The sequence below is a fragment of the Harpia harpyja genome, chromosome 19, assembly GCF_026419915.1.
Source record: "Harpia harpyja isolate bHarHar1 chromosome 19, bHarHar1 primary haplotype, whole genome shotgun sequence".
Taxonomy (NCBI): domain Eukaryota; kingdom Metazoa; phylum Chordata; class Aves; order Accipitriformes; family Accipitridae; genus Harpia; species Harpia harpyja.
Window position 1 is genome coordinate 21,757,184 of NC_068958.1, and position 14,049 is coordinate 21,771,232.

At 42.0% G+C, this 14,049-nt stretch overlaps 1 protein-coding gene across 2 annotated transcripts; it reads right to left on the bottom strand.

Moving 5' to 3' along the window:
- Positions 1–12,661, bottom strand: PM20D1 (peptidase M20 domain containing 1). Of its 2 annotated transcripts, none has more exons than XM_052815282.1 (13): positions 12,427–12,661; positions 10,922–11,008; positions 10,083–10,315; positions 8,551–8,637; positions 7,619–7,752; positions 7,056–7,175; positions 6,203–6,278; positions 5,908–5,969; positions 5,579–5,657; positions 4,415–4,486; positions 3,379–3,547; positions 2,567–2,666; positions 1–1,739 (listed from the first exon to the last, which is right to left on the bottom strand). In XM_052815282.1, exons 1-13 carry the CDS (start codon positions 12,632–12,634, stop codon positions 1,610–1,612), a joined length of 1,557 nt encoding a protein of 518 aa, XP_052671242.1. In that variant the 5' UTR covers positions 12,635–12,661; the 3' UTR covers positions 1–1,609. The 2 variants fall into 2 exon arrangements, with proteins under 2 accessions (XP_052671242.1, XP_052671243.1); XM_052815283.1 differs by lacking the exon at positions 12,427–12,661 and adding an exon at positions 10,443–10,802.
- Between the last annotated feature and the right edge of the window lie 1,388 nt (positions 12,662–14,049).

Sequence of the window (14,049 nt, forward strand, 5' to 3'; positions counted from 1 at the left end):
TCTGCATGCCTTGTTTTATTAGATGAAAATGCTGATCTGGTTTCAATTATTTAGTAGATTGATACAGTTTTAGCCCGTTGGCCATACTGATAAGATCAGACTGCAAATAAATAAAGAGAATGGTGAACGGAAAGAATAGGAATCACAGTTCCATCGCTGTTTTTCCGGATGCGTTTCAGGGTATTTCCTGTACATTCCAGTACATTTTACAATATGAATTTAGAGCAGAACAACCACCCATTCCAGTGTATAATTCAAACTCTGAAAGAGACACACATCTCTGCAACAGTGCAATAGGAGGAGTTGCACTAGTACCTGCAGCACAGTCTGCACGTCAGTATAACAAAGCAGCTTTCACCCAGTTTTTACTTTGGCTAACATCTGGTTCTTGATTCTTTCTTTCTTTAATTAATAACAGTAAACCCAAGTAAAGAGACTATCAAGGCCAAAAGAATGCTTAACCCTTTAGTGCTAACAAAGATAGGCATGCTAGTGCAAGAAGTGCAAGATGAAATAGAATCAACATCCATGGCCTGTCTACACTAGGATTCCCAAAGAGCTGAGTCAACAGAAGTGCTGCAGTAAAGCGAAAACTGCTTGCATAGGCAGTGAAGGAACAAAGACTCTCTGCTCCCACTGAACTGGAAGAAACTGAATGGCTTTGCCATCTTTCATAATCAAGTTCTCAGAGAAGCAAAAGAGAAACATCCGCTACAGAAACTGATTCAGTGAAAAGAGAATACATATGAGCAGACAACACTGATTTAGTTTCTTATTTAAAGCTGCAATTCCTTATTCTGACACCCAGCTGCACAACATACCCTGGGCCATACCTAAGATTGAGAGAGGGGAAAAAGAAAAAAGTCACTGAGAAGACAGGAGGAAAAGTTTTCAGCACCTCTGATATCAGGGCAACATCAGTTAAAGCAATATAGCTAGAACTTCTGGAGCTCAGTATTTTAAAAAAGAGTCAGAAATCAGTGCATGTATGGGAGAACTTAGCGGTATCAAGTTAACACTGACACTGGTTGAGAGCACCGTTGATGCCGGTTGAGACCATCACCTGGGGAAGAAGCCCATACCAAGCAGCAGTGCAACAAACTCTTAGTGTAACTCTACCAATTACATGAAACCTATGCTCTGTCACAAGCCTTTCACGTGAGCTTTTGACAGAGAAATCATTTGTGAAAAATCAATTAACTGTATAAAATGAGTTTGTCAAAAGCACACATAGGAAGATTCACCTCTTTTACTGATAGGTGAGTGACTGCTGATTATAGCTTAGATTTTTAAGTGCCTACCAATTTCAAAGGCTTAAAGAAAGCGCTGAAAGAATTAATACCATCAGATTAATGGCTGCATGTCAGACCAGAGAAGAATAGAAATCAGGGTCATTTGTTGTATTTTGTCCAGTTTCTTATCACTTTCCAGCAAACCGTACATTTGCCTCAAACAGCAACCAGCAGTTTTTCCATCTGTACATAAATGACAATATACAAACCCCGAATTCCAGACGCAGCTCAATACCCAACACACAACTGAGTCTTATGGCCCAGACCCCTGCTATCCCAGAGTCCACCTTAGTAGCTGCTTGTCTCTGGTGTGTTTCTCACAGCTCGTGGGAGTTTGCGTGAGGCTCCGGAAGCTTGTCAGTATCACAGTTCTTTATCAGCTGAAAGAGGAACTCGACCTGTTTCTCATAATTCTCAGCTGAGATTCTCTCATTCAACCCATGGATCCTGGAAGAAAAAGAAGAATGTTTTTCATTCCTGTGTGCATTTGTGACCCACCTGCATATACCCAGCACCTTACTTGCCTGTTCACTTCATAAAGCAATGCACAACATAAAAATATAGCAATATACAACAAATACTGTACTGTAACTGCAATGTCTGTTCCTTAGGCCAACCAAATTTAATGATTCTAAGGCTTAGAGCACAACAACTAAGTCCATGGTGTATGTGGAAAAGAAAAAACAGTATTCCAGCTCTCTGCCGATTTCTTGGCCATTTATGTCACTGTCCTGTACAGTTACAAGAATACTCTACTCCTGTATCATCTGCACCTCAATAAAATGACAAATCAAGTACATGCTAAATAAACAGTCCCTTGGATGATGATGTTCTTTGTTATCACTTTGCTCCAGGAAACCTAACTGCCAGCTTTAAGGAGGAAATAAATTCAGAGGGGCATGTGTCCAAACATACGGATAAATCTCTTAAACAAGGCCAACCACCAGAACAACACCTTTCACACTGCCGCACTATATAAAGGATCCAGTTAGCTTCACAGCGTTGGTGTACTACCAAATGGGACACCTAAATGAGGTCTTGTATGCATTTGAAGTAAAGAAGGGTAAGGGCTAACACTCTCCCAGTGTAATTACCATCCCCTATTTGTGCAGCACCCAAATCTGCAGGAAATGGGTGGCCTAACAGAATGTGAGGCAACACCACCACCACGCCAAGGTATACAAGGTTGGGTTTCCTTCTTCTGCCTAATGCATATCGATTTTCTCTTTGTCCCCACCCCAAAAAGCTGCCCACATGCAGCCAGAATACAGTACCTGGGAAGATCATCTGATTTCAAGAGCAGTGGGTTAAATCGATAAATGGCATTTGTGACGTTAGTGAAATGCCTGCTGTCCGTGTTTCCAATACATGTGCCTGGAAAACAAACCTCAGGTTTACTTTGCATGAAAGCAGCAATTTAATGACCCACACTTTTCCCAGGAGAAAGGAAAGGCATCTGATAACAGTTCTATATAACCTCTAGCTACAACAAAAGCAAAATCACTGGAAACAGTTTATTGGTACATCCTGGAAGAACATTCTCTCTATGAACAGGAGGAGCTGAACATTCAGTTCAATCATTCTAAGAACAGCCATGATACTCGGCCTCCACAAAAGTTTAACCTTAAAACTGCAGTCCAACAAACAGTACAGAACTAAGAAGGAGCTGCGAGAAAGGGAAGGGGCTGGGATCATAAGGAACAATACAGAAAAGCAGCAATGGCTTTGCCAGCTATGAAAACAATAAAAGAAGAGCTAAAGCAAGAAGACCTCCTACTCTCCCTCACAATTCCTTTCTTCCCTGAAGAGATTCCTTTGTATGTGCAAGAGTCAAATTCAAGGCTCATTGTTTCTGTCAGTTTCCTGTTTGCTTTTTTACTTCCACTACCAAAAAACAACATTAAAACTTTTAAAACATAAAGAGGGAATGGAATAAAAAGAGGAAAAAACAGCTGTTTCCAGCAGTTAACAGCTGGGGTGGAGAAGTACACAGAAAATGGAAACAAGTCAATATTGGGGGATGGGGGAGAGAAAAGCAGGGCGGAAGCTGGAGAGGAAACAATAATCATCATGTGCTTGCTGTTACCTGGGACTACACTGTCAACATCTGGGAAAGTATCCAGAATGGTTCTTTGAAAAATATGGACTCCAAATGTCTGGTCATCCCAAGGACTGATGGGGAGTGGGTCAAAGGCCTCTACTACATCAATCTTCACTCTGTCATCAGCAACTGTGTTTCTAACTATCTCTAGTACCTATGGGTAAAACACAGAGATTAATAAGCAAAAAAAAAAGAGAGAGCGCATCCCTTCTAGATATCAGCCAATGTTCCACTTTCCAGAAAACATTTGTCCGTGATCTGCCAACTGTGGCTGCAAACACAGATGGATAGTTAGGACCGAAACGGTGTGGCAGTCTCTCTTCCTCTTACTCAGTGGATGGCTGATACTTAAGCTAATTTTTTTAACCCCAGTGCAATCAGATGCACATCACTGTCTCAAGGTATTCCTGAACTGCTTCAGTCCTGAAAGGCAGGTGGTTAACCTGCTCCTACTTGGCAATTAGGTCATCCAAGTAAATAATCCAGAAAAAGCTTCTAGAGAGGTAAACTTTCAGCAAAGCCTTGGGAAAGGAACATATTATTTACTGACAATGTTTCACAGCTGTCCTTGGCTGGACAGGCATGTATGTCGTACCTACTGAAGCGTGCAAGATTCCCATATTCTCACAGGTCACAAACCTTAACGCTTCCATTCCATAATCACATATGATCCATGTGCTCTTTGGCACAAAAAGACTTCTGAAATCTGCTCGATGCAACTGCAAGGCACGCTTGCAAGTTTGGTCTGCCTCTTGCTCTGCTCCACATTCAAGAAGCCATAGTAAACAACGCACTTTGCAATCCATCTCAAAGGAGGAGAAAAGACCTTAGACAAGCTGTGTTTTTGACAGTCTCCATAAAGGAGCAATTCCCAAATCTTCCCCTTCTACTGCTTGTATGAATACAGGGAGAGACGAAAAGAGTATTCTTACAGAACAGATCTGCTGCCACAAATGGCCCAGTGCCACTCTGCTCAGAAAGGGATGGAGAACAGCCTCGCATCTGGGGGTACAATAAGTACCTCAGTGGCCTTCTCTGCAGAGTGGATCCGGAAGTTCACGGTTGCTTTTGCAGAAGATGGGATGACATTGATCTAGAAAAAATGAAGGACCAAAATTTAAAAGGAAATTAAAAACAGATTAAAATGCCAACTGAAAACTCAGAAACTGCTCAAACAACTCCAGGCCTCAGACTAATGCTTCACCATTTCCACTAAGTGTGATATCTCTTTCTGTACTCTGTGTTAAAATACCGTAAATCTCATCTATAATGCAGGTAACTACACAAAGAAATATTCATCAATTCAACAAAAATGAAGTTAGCTGTTATATAGAAGTTTTCTTCTTGAGATAAGCCCTCTCCCTTCAGAAACTTTATATTGACAAACTCTGAAAGTTTGTTGTTTTTTTAAGCAATATTTTTACCTCGTCATATTACTTTTCCCCAAGTATGTAAGTCACTTAACAAACGATGTTACTGAACACACGTAACTCTTCTTTTCTACAGAATGGGTATTTATAATTTTGTTAAACAAAAAAGGTATCTTTAGAAAAAAACCCAAGAAACCAGGGTGTCACTTCTCTCCTGGCCACTCAGTGTCACTGTTCAGCCACTGCATCTTGTTTTCTTGTCCAGTGATGCTCTTCAGTAACAGATTTTTTTCAGGGACACACCAAACAGCTTGTTTATTTTCCAGGGCTACAATATTTTTGGATAGCTACACCTCCTTATCAAGGCAAGATCCGGCTGTATCAGCCAGAACCTGTTATCTCTCAGTCCAAGGTGCACACTAATGTTACTTGAATGAAGGTAAACGCCAGACTTGTGCTCACAAACACAAGACCCCATCTGGGCTAGGGAAGTGTTTACAACTGTGACAGTTTCAAATACTGTCATTGATACTTTGTATGATTACACAGAAAAATCTCTTTCTTGTCCATCCTAAAATATAAACAATCTTAACACTGGTTTACAGAGATCTTTTTGTGACAGAGATCAGATACTTCTGAAAGATTTCAACTGTAGCTAAACCCAAAATCTAAAGTAAAAATGAGACTGGTGGTGACACCACACAAGGTCTAACACCAGGGCCTGTACTCATCTCATAACTGGATATAAATAGGTGGAAAGCAAACATCCTAATTGTCTCATTGTACTACATGGAGAAAAATCAAAATGAAGCTACCTTGATTCCTGCATTAAACATCGTGACTGCTGTAGTAGTTCGAATCAAGGCATTGGTGGAAGGTTTCCAGGCAAGAACTCTTACAAAAAAGAAAAAAAAAAATTTCAAAAATAGTAATATTGATAAAAGATAAGCACCACAATTACATAGGCAATAAGCTGAATGATGGCCTATTCAATTAACAAAGTGGTTATTAATGGTAAAGCACTGACATTGTCTAAACTATGAAATGGTATAACTGATTTCCTGGGAAGACTAGAAATGGCCACTGGTCTTCATCTTTTAAGGGCGAGAGGCTGGGAATGGTCATCAAGGATGTATTTTCTTACCTGCTGACAAGAGGTGAAAACAGCCATAGATTGCTCATGATGAGATTGAGAGGAAACCTGAACTAAGTGGAAGAAACAAAACCACAAATCAGAAAGTTCCCAGTTTTTAAGACGACAGTGTAGTCACTTGTCTATGGTTGAAACAATTCCAGCAGAAACAGTTAACTGGGAGAAAGGCCAGCTCAAGTCTTCTCCTTTCCAGGAACTACGTAACTATGCTCTAAATTCATATGCTGCGTTACTCTTCACTTACTAATATGAAAATCTGAGCTTGAAATCATAGTTCTTTCCTCACCTCTGATGCAAGGTGCTCCACAGTCATGAGTTCTGGTCCATGGCCAAACAGATTGCGCAAGGGATTCTGCTCCAGTCTATGGCAAAGCAATCAACACTTGAAATTTAAAAAATCTCTGACTATTATTGCTCCAGAAGGTTGACAGGAATTTGATTTCTGAAATGTATCCATGTATTTGAGATGCAATCACACTTTCCTCTCCTGGTAAGTATATCTGTGAGCATACCTCCACGACAGATTTCTGAGCATTCCAGTCACATGCAAAGGCTTTCTTTCAAGAACAGCTGAAAAAATCCAAAAGCCTGACTCTTGTAAAGAATACATGGAAATCTAGAAGAATATCACACCAAATTCCATCATATCTGGACATATTAAGTTTTTCTAAAATATGTATTTATTAGCCAATTTGATACCTACACAGAGAGGTAATGAAGATTTACCCAGTCACATTCTGACTTTACACCACGTTTACTGGCTTGGATAATTACCAGCTAGAGGTAGCAGGTATGTGCAAGAATAAATTCCAGAGAAATTCTGCAACCCAATCAAAGCAACCTCTATCACTACAAAGTAAATTATGGTAGACATAATGACGCAGCAATTGTCTTGGTTGTAAAGAATCAACTGACACTAGGAACAGTTGAAATGAAAAGACACTTCAGACACTTGGCAATTGTCCCGTTGCTGGGGATTGCATTTCTGCCCTTCAAAGTGAGCTACAAATTTCAATTTCAAATATATAAAGGGAACTGCAAAATACTATAAATACAAATATTAAAAAAGAAAGTCACGTATCAGTGACTTGGGAGTCTGCTTGACTGTCTTTGACGTCAGACGACAGTGAAGCTCTCACCTGGACATTGCTGCTGCAAGAATGCCAATACTTGTCTCCTTAGGAGGAAAGGATGAATGTCCTGGCTCTTTTTCCACAGTGAAGTTCAGTGTTAATGAACCCTTTTCTGTGACAGCAATTCTGGTCAATGATAAATAAGTAAAACATTAATGCAACTCCAAACACATGCACAGACTATAGGTAAAATGAACTACTCTGCCTATTTTTAGTATCATAAAAAAACACCAGAGAAGCAGCAACAACAAATCCTTAACACAATCTTTAGATGTCTGGAGTACTGATGTCTTGGCTGCTTCTCCAGTGAGCAGACTCTGCAGCATAAAATTAACATGCTTGCACTGGCTAAGTGGAACATTCTGCTTTTGTCAGCACAGCTGTGATGGACAGCAAGCAAATGCTGAAGGTCCTTTTCTTGCACTTTGTGCCACTGCTGTAGCTTTAGCAACATGAACACTGCCACACGCCTTGAAAACATATTTTACTGACATTAGCAAGGTCATTTCCCACAAATTAATTACTGAAAATGGATCACTTTCATCATGGTCAATTGTGTTCTCTCTTACACAGCTACTGGCTTCTTCACGCCCGCAATGATGCCATCTAGTATTGCGCTTCCCTCATCTAGTAAGAAGGAGAGTTTCACTCCTCTAGCTTCCAACAGAGCTGCAATCTTCATTGCTCCCTTCCGACCAAACACCTGTGAGAATCCAGAGGAACTGATCAGATTAAGCTATGCCATTGGGAAGAATTCTGGAAAACATCTTGCTGTTGACAGTGATCAGGGCTACAGTGCGAAGAATGCAAGAAATCCCCTAGTGAACAGCTCTAGAGCAACCTGTCAATAAAAGATTCTTCCTAGCAAAATTCATTGGAGATTGTCAACAGCCTAGTAGCAGATGAATTTATATCCACACTGAGAAATGCTCTCATTCACAAGTCACTGAACGTTACTTTGAATCCTACTAGGTCTTGGACACAATGGTATCTCAGAGCTTTAAGCTCCACAGATTAGTCATTTTAGAGAGGTATTCATTTTAACTATTAACAATTCTTTGTCTTTATATTTTGAAAATTAATAAACAAAACCACCTCATCTGTCTTTGTACCTTTTACTAGTGAGCATACCCACAACAAGTGGAACATTTTTGTTAGCTCTTCCTGATCATTTGGAACAGCTGTGTAAACCTTAAGCCAGGTTTTCATGTACTATACTCCAAAACGCAACTCCTGCTGCACCTTCCATGCAGAAAAGAATTTGAACTAACATTCTACTGTGTTCTTTTCCCTTTGCTCATCACACCAAACCCTTTGTCAATGTCATTTAAAGCCAAACAATCAATATATAACTATCACCACGTGCCTGACACAGTATCTACCCACATAACCAAGAAAAACAGGAAAGACTTTCTAGCTAAACAATGTTTAAAAATTAAGCCTTGCTACATACACGAACAATGCAAGCAACTCATTATTTTGATGAAATGAAAGAAAATACCTCTTCATCATGTCCAATACCAACATAGAAAGATCTGCGTGGTCTGTAATGTCTTTTTAGCAAAAATTCTAGAGCTTGCAGAATACCCTGCAGAGAAAAAAAGCAGAATGTATTGTACTACTTTTGTGTGTTAGTAAGAAGAATAAATGTAAAAGAATGCAATGTAACGTGAAAGAAATACGATGCATCCACAGCCTTTAAGGAGACTTTGTCCTGTTCACAGCTGAGCTTTTACTTCTACAGCTCCTACTGATGATATTCGTATTCTCTGGAAAACATGCTGCAGTTTTTTTGATCAATAATGCTTAAGACTTAGTGTGCTACACAGTGTCAGTGTACATACATAAAATACAGTATAGGCTTGTTCTTGCTACTGATGAAGTCAGTGACAAACTGCACAGGAAGCACAACAGTTATAATTATCCAAGGAATTCACTGTTCCTTTAAACTGCCTATCCTACACACAGTTTGGCTCTGACTTGAGGTACCAAATCCATTTATTTTAATGAGCAGTATATTTTGTACAAAAAATGCTAAGATGACAGAAACAGAAGAATGAGAAACTTAATCTGAAGAATGAGAAATGAAATCTACCATTTGCTATATTATTCCATCTCACCTGTTTTTTCAATTTAAGCTAGTTAATTTTTTACATTAGGAGAAATTGTATCGCTTCTACCTTGTCAGCACCCATTTTTGCAGCGTTCACTGAAATTGCTGATTTTTATTGTCCATTTGTGGAGTTACTTGTGCAGTTCACAGTAGAAGGAAGCACCAAAACAAAGTTCTAAGTTGCAAGGCTTTGAGATTGATGATTAAACAACCTGAAGAAACTTTATAGGAGTATGGCCTATGCCACAATAAGCAGTCACAGCACCTGTGACACTGGTTTGCTAAACAGCTGTTTAAATTTAAATACAGGGCTGTCATGGAAGTAATCTTTGCAAGTCACAAAGGACTATTTTCCTCATTAATTTTTCCACCAACCTTTTCCCAAATAAGAAATCCTTCACAGATCAATCTTTTTTGTACTTTATTCCTCTCAAATGTACTTAGTACAACAGCTCTTTGTTCTGCCACAGACTAGATAAAAGATACAAGGTTATTTGACTGTAATATTAAATAAACATTGTTTATTTTGAAACTCAAGTCTTTTCAAAGGGCCAAGTTTGGCTTTGAATGCCCGTATGACACCTGGGAAAAAGTAAAAGGTCTATCCCTGATTTCAAACACAGCATTTGACATCAAATTTAAATATGTCATTTAACCAAATACATTTGCATCTGTGAATATGTTTTTCTCTATCTTCTAAGAGCTTTAACTCTGCTTTCTTCAGTGACAAAAAGAACACTCCGCTTCATCTCTAGGAAAAGTTGGGAGAAAACTGCAGGGCTTAGGCATTTATCACTAACATCCTGCATTTAAAGAGGGGCAAGAGAGACAATATAGTAAATTTCAAGAGAATAGATTCCTCCAATCTGCCTTTTTCAAGCTTTGTATCTCTCTGAAATGATATTACCAAGACGACGTACTATGGCAGAGTTTTTGTTATCCAGCGTTCCTCGTCCATAGATGAAACCTTCATGCTCTGCAGCTGAGAAAGGAGGGAAATCCCAGCCCTCTGGGGGAGCAGGCACAACATCCATGTGTGCAAGCAGCATATAGGGCATCATTTCAGGGTTAGAACCCTGAACAGTAAAGAGATGGCTGTATTTCCCAACAATTTCATGTTGAATGAACTTTGAAGAAAAAACAGCCGGGAAGACTGTTAAGAAAAAAATTAAAAACAAGTGAAAAAGAAAAATTAACAATAACGTCCAATTTTATCATTATACACTCCATAGAATAGCCACCTATTTAGCCTCAATGGGAGCGCTGTAAATAAGACTGACCGCAACAAATTTCCTTCAGGAAGCAGATGTGCAGCTTCATTCTCATACTTCTACCAATCCACCTCACTTTGTATTTAAGACTTTCCTAAGCAAAACCAGGAACTGTTGTTCACCAGTGCTGCAGCTGTTTTGCAGGTACCAATGACGGGACTGCCAAAAAAGTAGGCTGAAGCAGGGGTAGTCTTCCTCTTTTTTTTTTTTTTTTTTTTTTAATGGCAAAGTCATTTAACCAGCTTGAGGACCAAAAACCACCACTGCAAAAAGACATTGGAACCTTGTCTGTTCTAGCTTTGGCCATTGCTACGCCAAAGTACACTGTTGCAGAGGTGACTTATGTATGCCATTTTTGCCAGTCCTTTCCTGAGGAAAAAACAAAATAAAAATCTGTTCCATGACACTCAAGAACCATATATTCTCTTCAATTTGTTTACGAAAATAAAATTGAGCAGCAGAGATTGCTAAGAATGAAAGTTCAGTACCTTCCTGAATGTAATTCCCAAATTCTGCCATGGCAGTTGTATTAAAGTCCTCTGGAGATACGGAAACAGTTGGGATTTTAATAGCACCTTTAATGAAATACAAAACAGAAATTATTCGACACTGCAATCAGTCAACCAATACTTGAATTGCATTTCAAAAGGGAAAGTATTTATGTTCCTGAATATTTTCCAGGCTTTAAAGATTATTTCACAGATAGCAAGAGCTGCCACTATCCAAAAAGACTGATGTACTCCAGCTGAGCTGTGCGCATGCAGCACACCGGTATTTCCTCCCAGTTTCAGCCAAGGTATTCCTCTAGATACTTCAACTCCATTTTTAAGCCTAAAGTGTTGAATGATATTGTTAGAAATGCTACTGTCCAGAAGGAGCTGCATTTTGCTCGGGTGACCTGATTCCTCATAGTCATAAACTTCTGGCAGCTAAGCAGGCAGCTTAGTTGGCAGTTCAAGGTTCTTTTTCAATAGTAAGTCAAGGTTGTGATGGCAAGATTGTTTATAACACCTTCTTTCATACTGCTCCAACATATTAAGACATATAAACCAACAGGTCTTTTGTTGGTCCTTCTAGTCTGCTCTGTCATTTAAACAGGGTCAGACAAGGCTGCTCTCCAACATCCAGCGACTGTCATGCAAAACACTGGTATAACTTAGACCCAATCACAGCTGCCTTTCCTAAGACCATCTGTCAAGTGAGGTTACAAATTCTTTTCAAGGTCGTGTTATTCAAGAAGAAACACAAAAATAAATATCTTTTGTATCCCTGCATTCTCCCATTAAAAAAGTATGTAAACAGAATTTTCTAGGCAATAAATCTTACACGCCAGCAACGTATGAGATTTACAGAACCCAACTCCTACTTGAACAGTCCAGGACTGTTGCTTCATGCCAGATTGTGGTTTCCTGCAAACTGCCAACCTCATGAGATCCAAATAGCCTCAAAGGCTTCTGCAGAAGACTATGTCAGAGAGCACAAACACACCCTTGTTACAGACAAGCTGCCTGCAGTGAAGCAGTGTGCAAGGTTTCAGCCAGCAAGAAAGAAAAAACAACCTGACAATGATTTATCCAGTGGACAAAAAGACGCCTAGCAAATGCAGTCACGGGGTGCCTGGAGCATTCTGCGGGTGTGAGAGGGAAACACTGAAGAAAATCAACACAGGAAGAAAGCTGGCTTTAGGAGAACAAACAACCGGTTTCCTCCAAGGGGAAAGCACCTGAGGAAGTGTCCCTCTTCAGTGGTGTCCCCGTTCCCACCCGTGCCCCGCGGCCGGCCCCCTGACGCCGACCTCTCTCCCTGCGGAAAGGGCCGCCACAAGCCCCAGGGCGAGCTCGGGACGGCCCAGCCGCGACGCCGGGGAAACAGGGGGCCGACAACAACCCCTGACCCGGGGCTGGAAGAGGGGCACACAAGCTGCAGGCCCCCGAGGAGGCCCGGCGGGCCGGCAGAACGGGGCCAGTCAGGGCGGCCCGCCGGGCCCCCTCACCTCGCAGCGCCTCCTTGAGCTCCAGCCTCTCGCCGGCACTGAAGGAGACGGTGCCGCCGCGCCTCGCCCACAGCCGCGGGATCGCCGGGGAGCGCAGGAGGTAAGCGCGGAGCAGCACGGCGGCCACCAGCGCCAGCAACACCGCGCACAGCCCCAGGCCCGCGGCCCACGCCGCCACCCGCCGCCGCCGCCCGCTCCCGCCCGCCATCCCCGGCGGATTTCGACTGGCGCTGCCGCCCGCCCCGCTGAGGAACGGACGGGCGTAGCCGAACGCCAATCGTCACGCACCTGCCCGAGAGGGTGGCCAATGGGCGGCTTGAGCCCGCCCCCACCGCGAGTGCTCACGGGAGTTGTAGTTCTGCGCCGAGGCACGCTCGAAATGGCGGCGGGCGGGAAGGTGGGCGGGCGCTTCGGTTCTCTCTCTCCTCTTCGTGAAGTCGCATGTTCCTTGTCTCGAGGGGACGTTTAGGAGCTGTAGCGAACTGTGTCTGGTACCCACAGCAGCAAGCAATAATGGGAATGTCCCCTCACCCTGGCTTGGGCTGTGCCTGGAGCCCGCTGGGAGGCCGAGAGCGCTGGGACTCAGGATGCTGCTCCCAAAATGCGGGAGCCCTTGGAGGGAAAAGGGACGCCCGTGGGGAATAACCACTTCCAGGTTCAGTGAGAGCCCCAAGCTGGGGAGGAGGATGCCGGTGCGGACCAGGCCGAGGGACGGGCCTGAGTCGGCACGGTGGTGTGCCCTCGGGTGTGCCAGCCCCACTCCTGACAGGGTTTAAATCGGCCTGGTTTTCAAAATGCATTGCTTCTTGCCTGGTTTCACCAGGGAGCACGATGGAAAAACTGTTCTTCCCTTCTTTACAGCTGTCTTGTACTAAATTTGAAGATTTATCCCATCTTCCCATGGCATAAACTGTCCCGAGATGCTTGATACTGGATGGGAGCTGCCATGGAAAGCCTGCTCTCGAATCAGCAGAAGCAGCGGATGATTGTTCACACATTCTTTATTATCAAAAAAGAACAAAACCAATATTAAATTAAATAAATTACAAACATTTCTGTGCTGGTTATACATCATGCATTTATCAAGTAAGGCGTCAGAGCCATTACACATCAACATCACTGTTACTTTAAGAGCAATAAAGGGACACTGGAAATTAAAACTTTTCTACCCCAGCGTGAATTCAAGCTTCCCTAATTCTCTTGCCTGGGCACTTGGAAATTAAGACTTTGAGCTGGCCTCCAGCAATGCCATTTGCCCACTGATGTTACATTTATTGCCAGAATTGGCCCATGGCTGCAGAAATGAGGTATCCTTCTTCCTGGGTCATCAGAATCGCAGAGCATGTAGTCACTGCTGCTACTTTCAAGCCGTCTCTCTTGACATCCCATCCATTATGCTTGTAGGAACTTCAAGAAATACAGTCTATTTTTATACAAGGTCTGTTGCTCTGAGGCTTCCTGCGTTTGGCCTGTTGAGCCCTGAGACTGTGAAATCAGCCTCCTGTAATTAACCCTGAATGAAGAACTGGAAATTGGAATTTTCCTCATTTAACGTGATGCCACCTCAGAGATACAGAAATACTGATTAGCTACTGTAGGATAGTTTCTTGTTCCATTGCACCA

What these genes read in the sequence shown, in the direction of transcription:
- PM20D1 (XM_052815282.1), bottom strand. Translation starts at nt 12,634, where the DNA reads ATGGCGGGCGGGAGCGGGCGGCGGCGGCGGGTGGCGGCGTGGGCCGCG. An exon ending in GCTCAAGGAGGCGCTGCGAG is followed by an intron (nt 11,009 to 12,426) that starts GTGAGGGGGCCC and finishes ATTTCATTAAAG; the next exon opens with GTGCTATTAAAATCCCAACT. An exon ending in TGGAGCACCTTGCATCAGAG is followed by an intron (nt 5,970 to 6,202) that starts GTGAGGAAAGAA and finishes TCTTCCACTTAG; the next exon opens with TTCAGGTTTCCTCTCAATCT.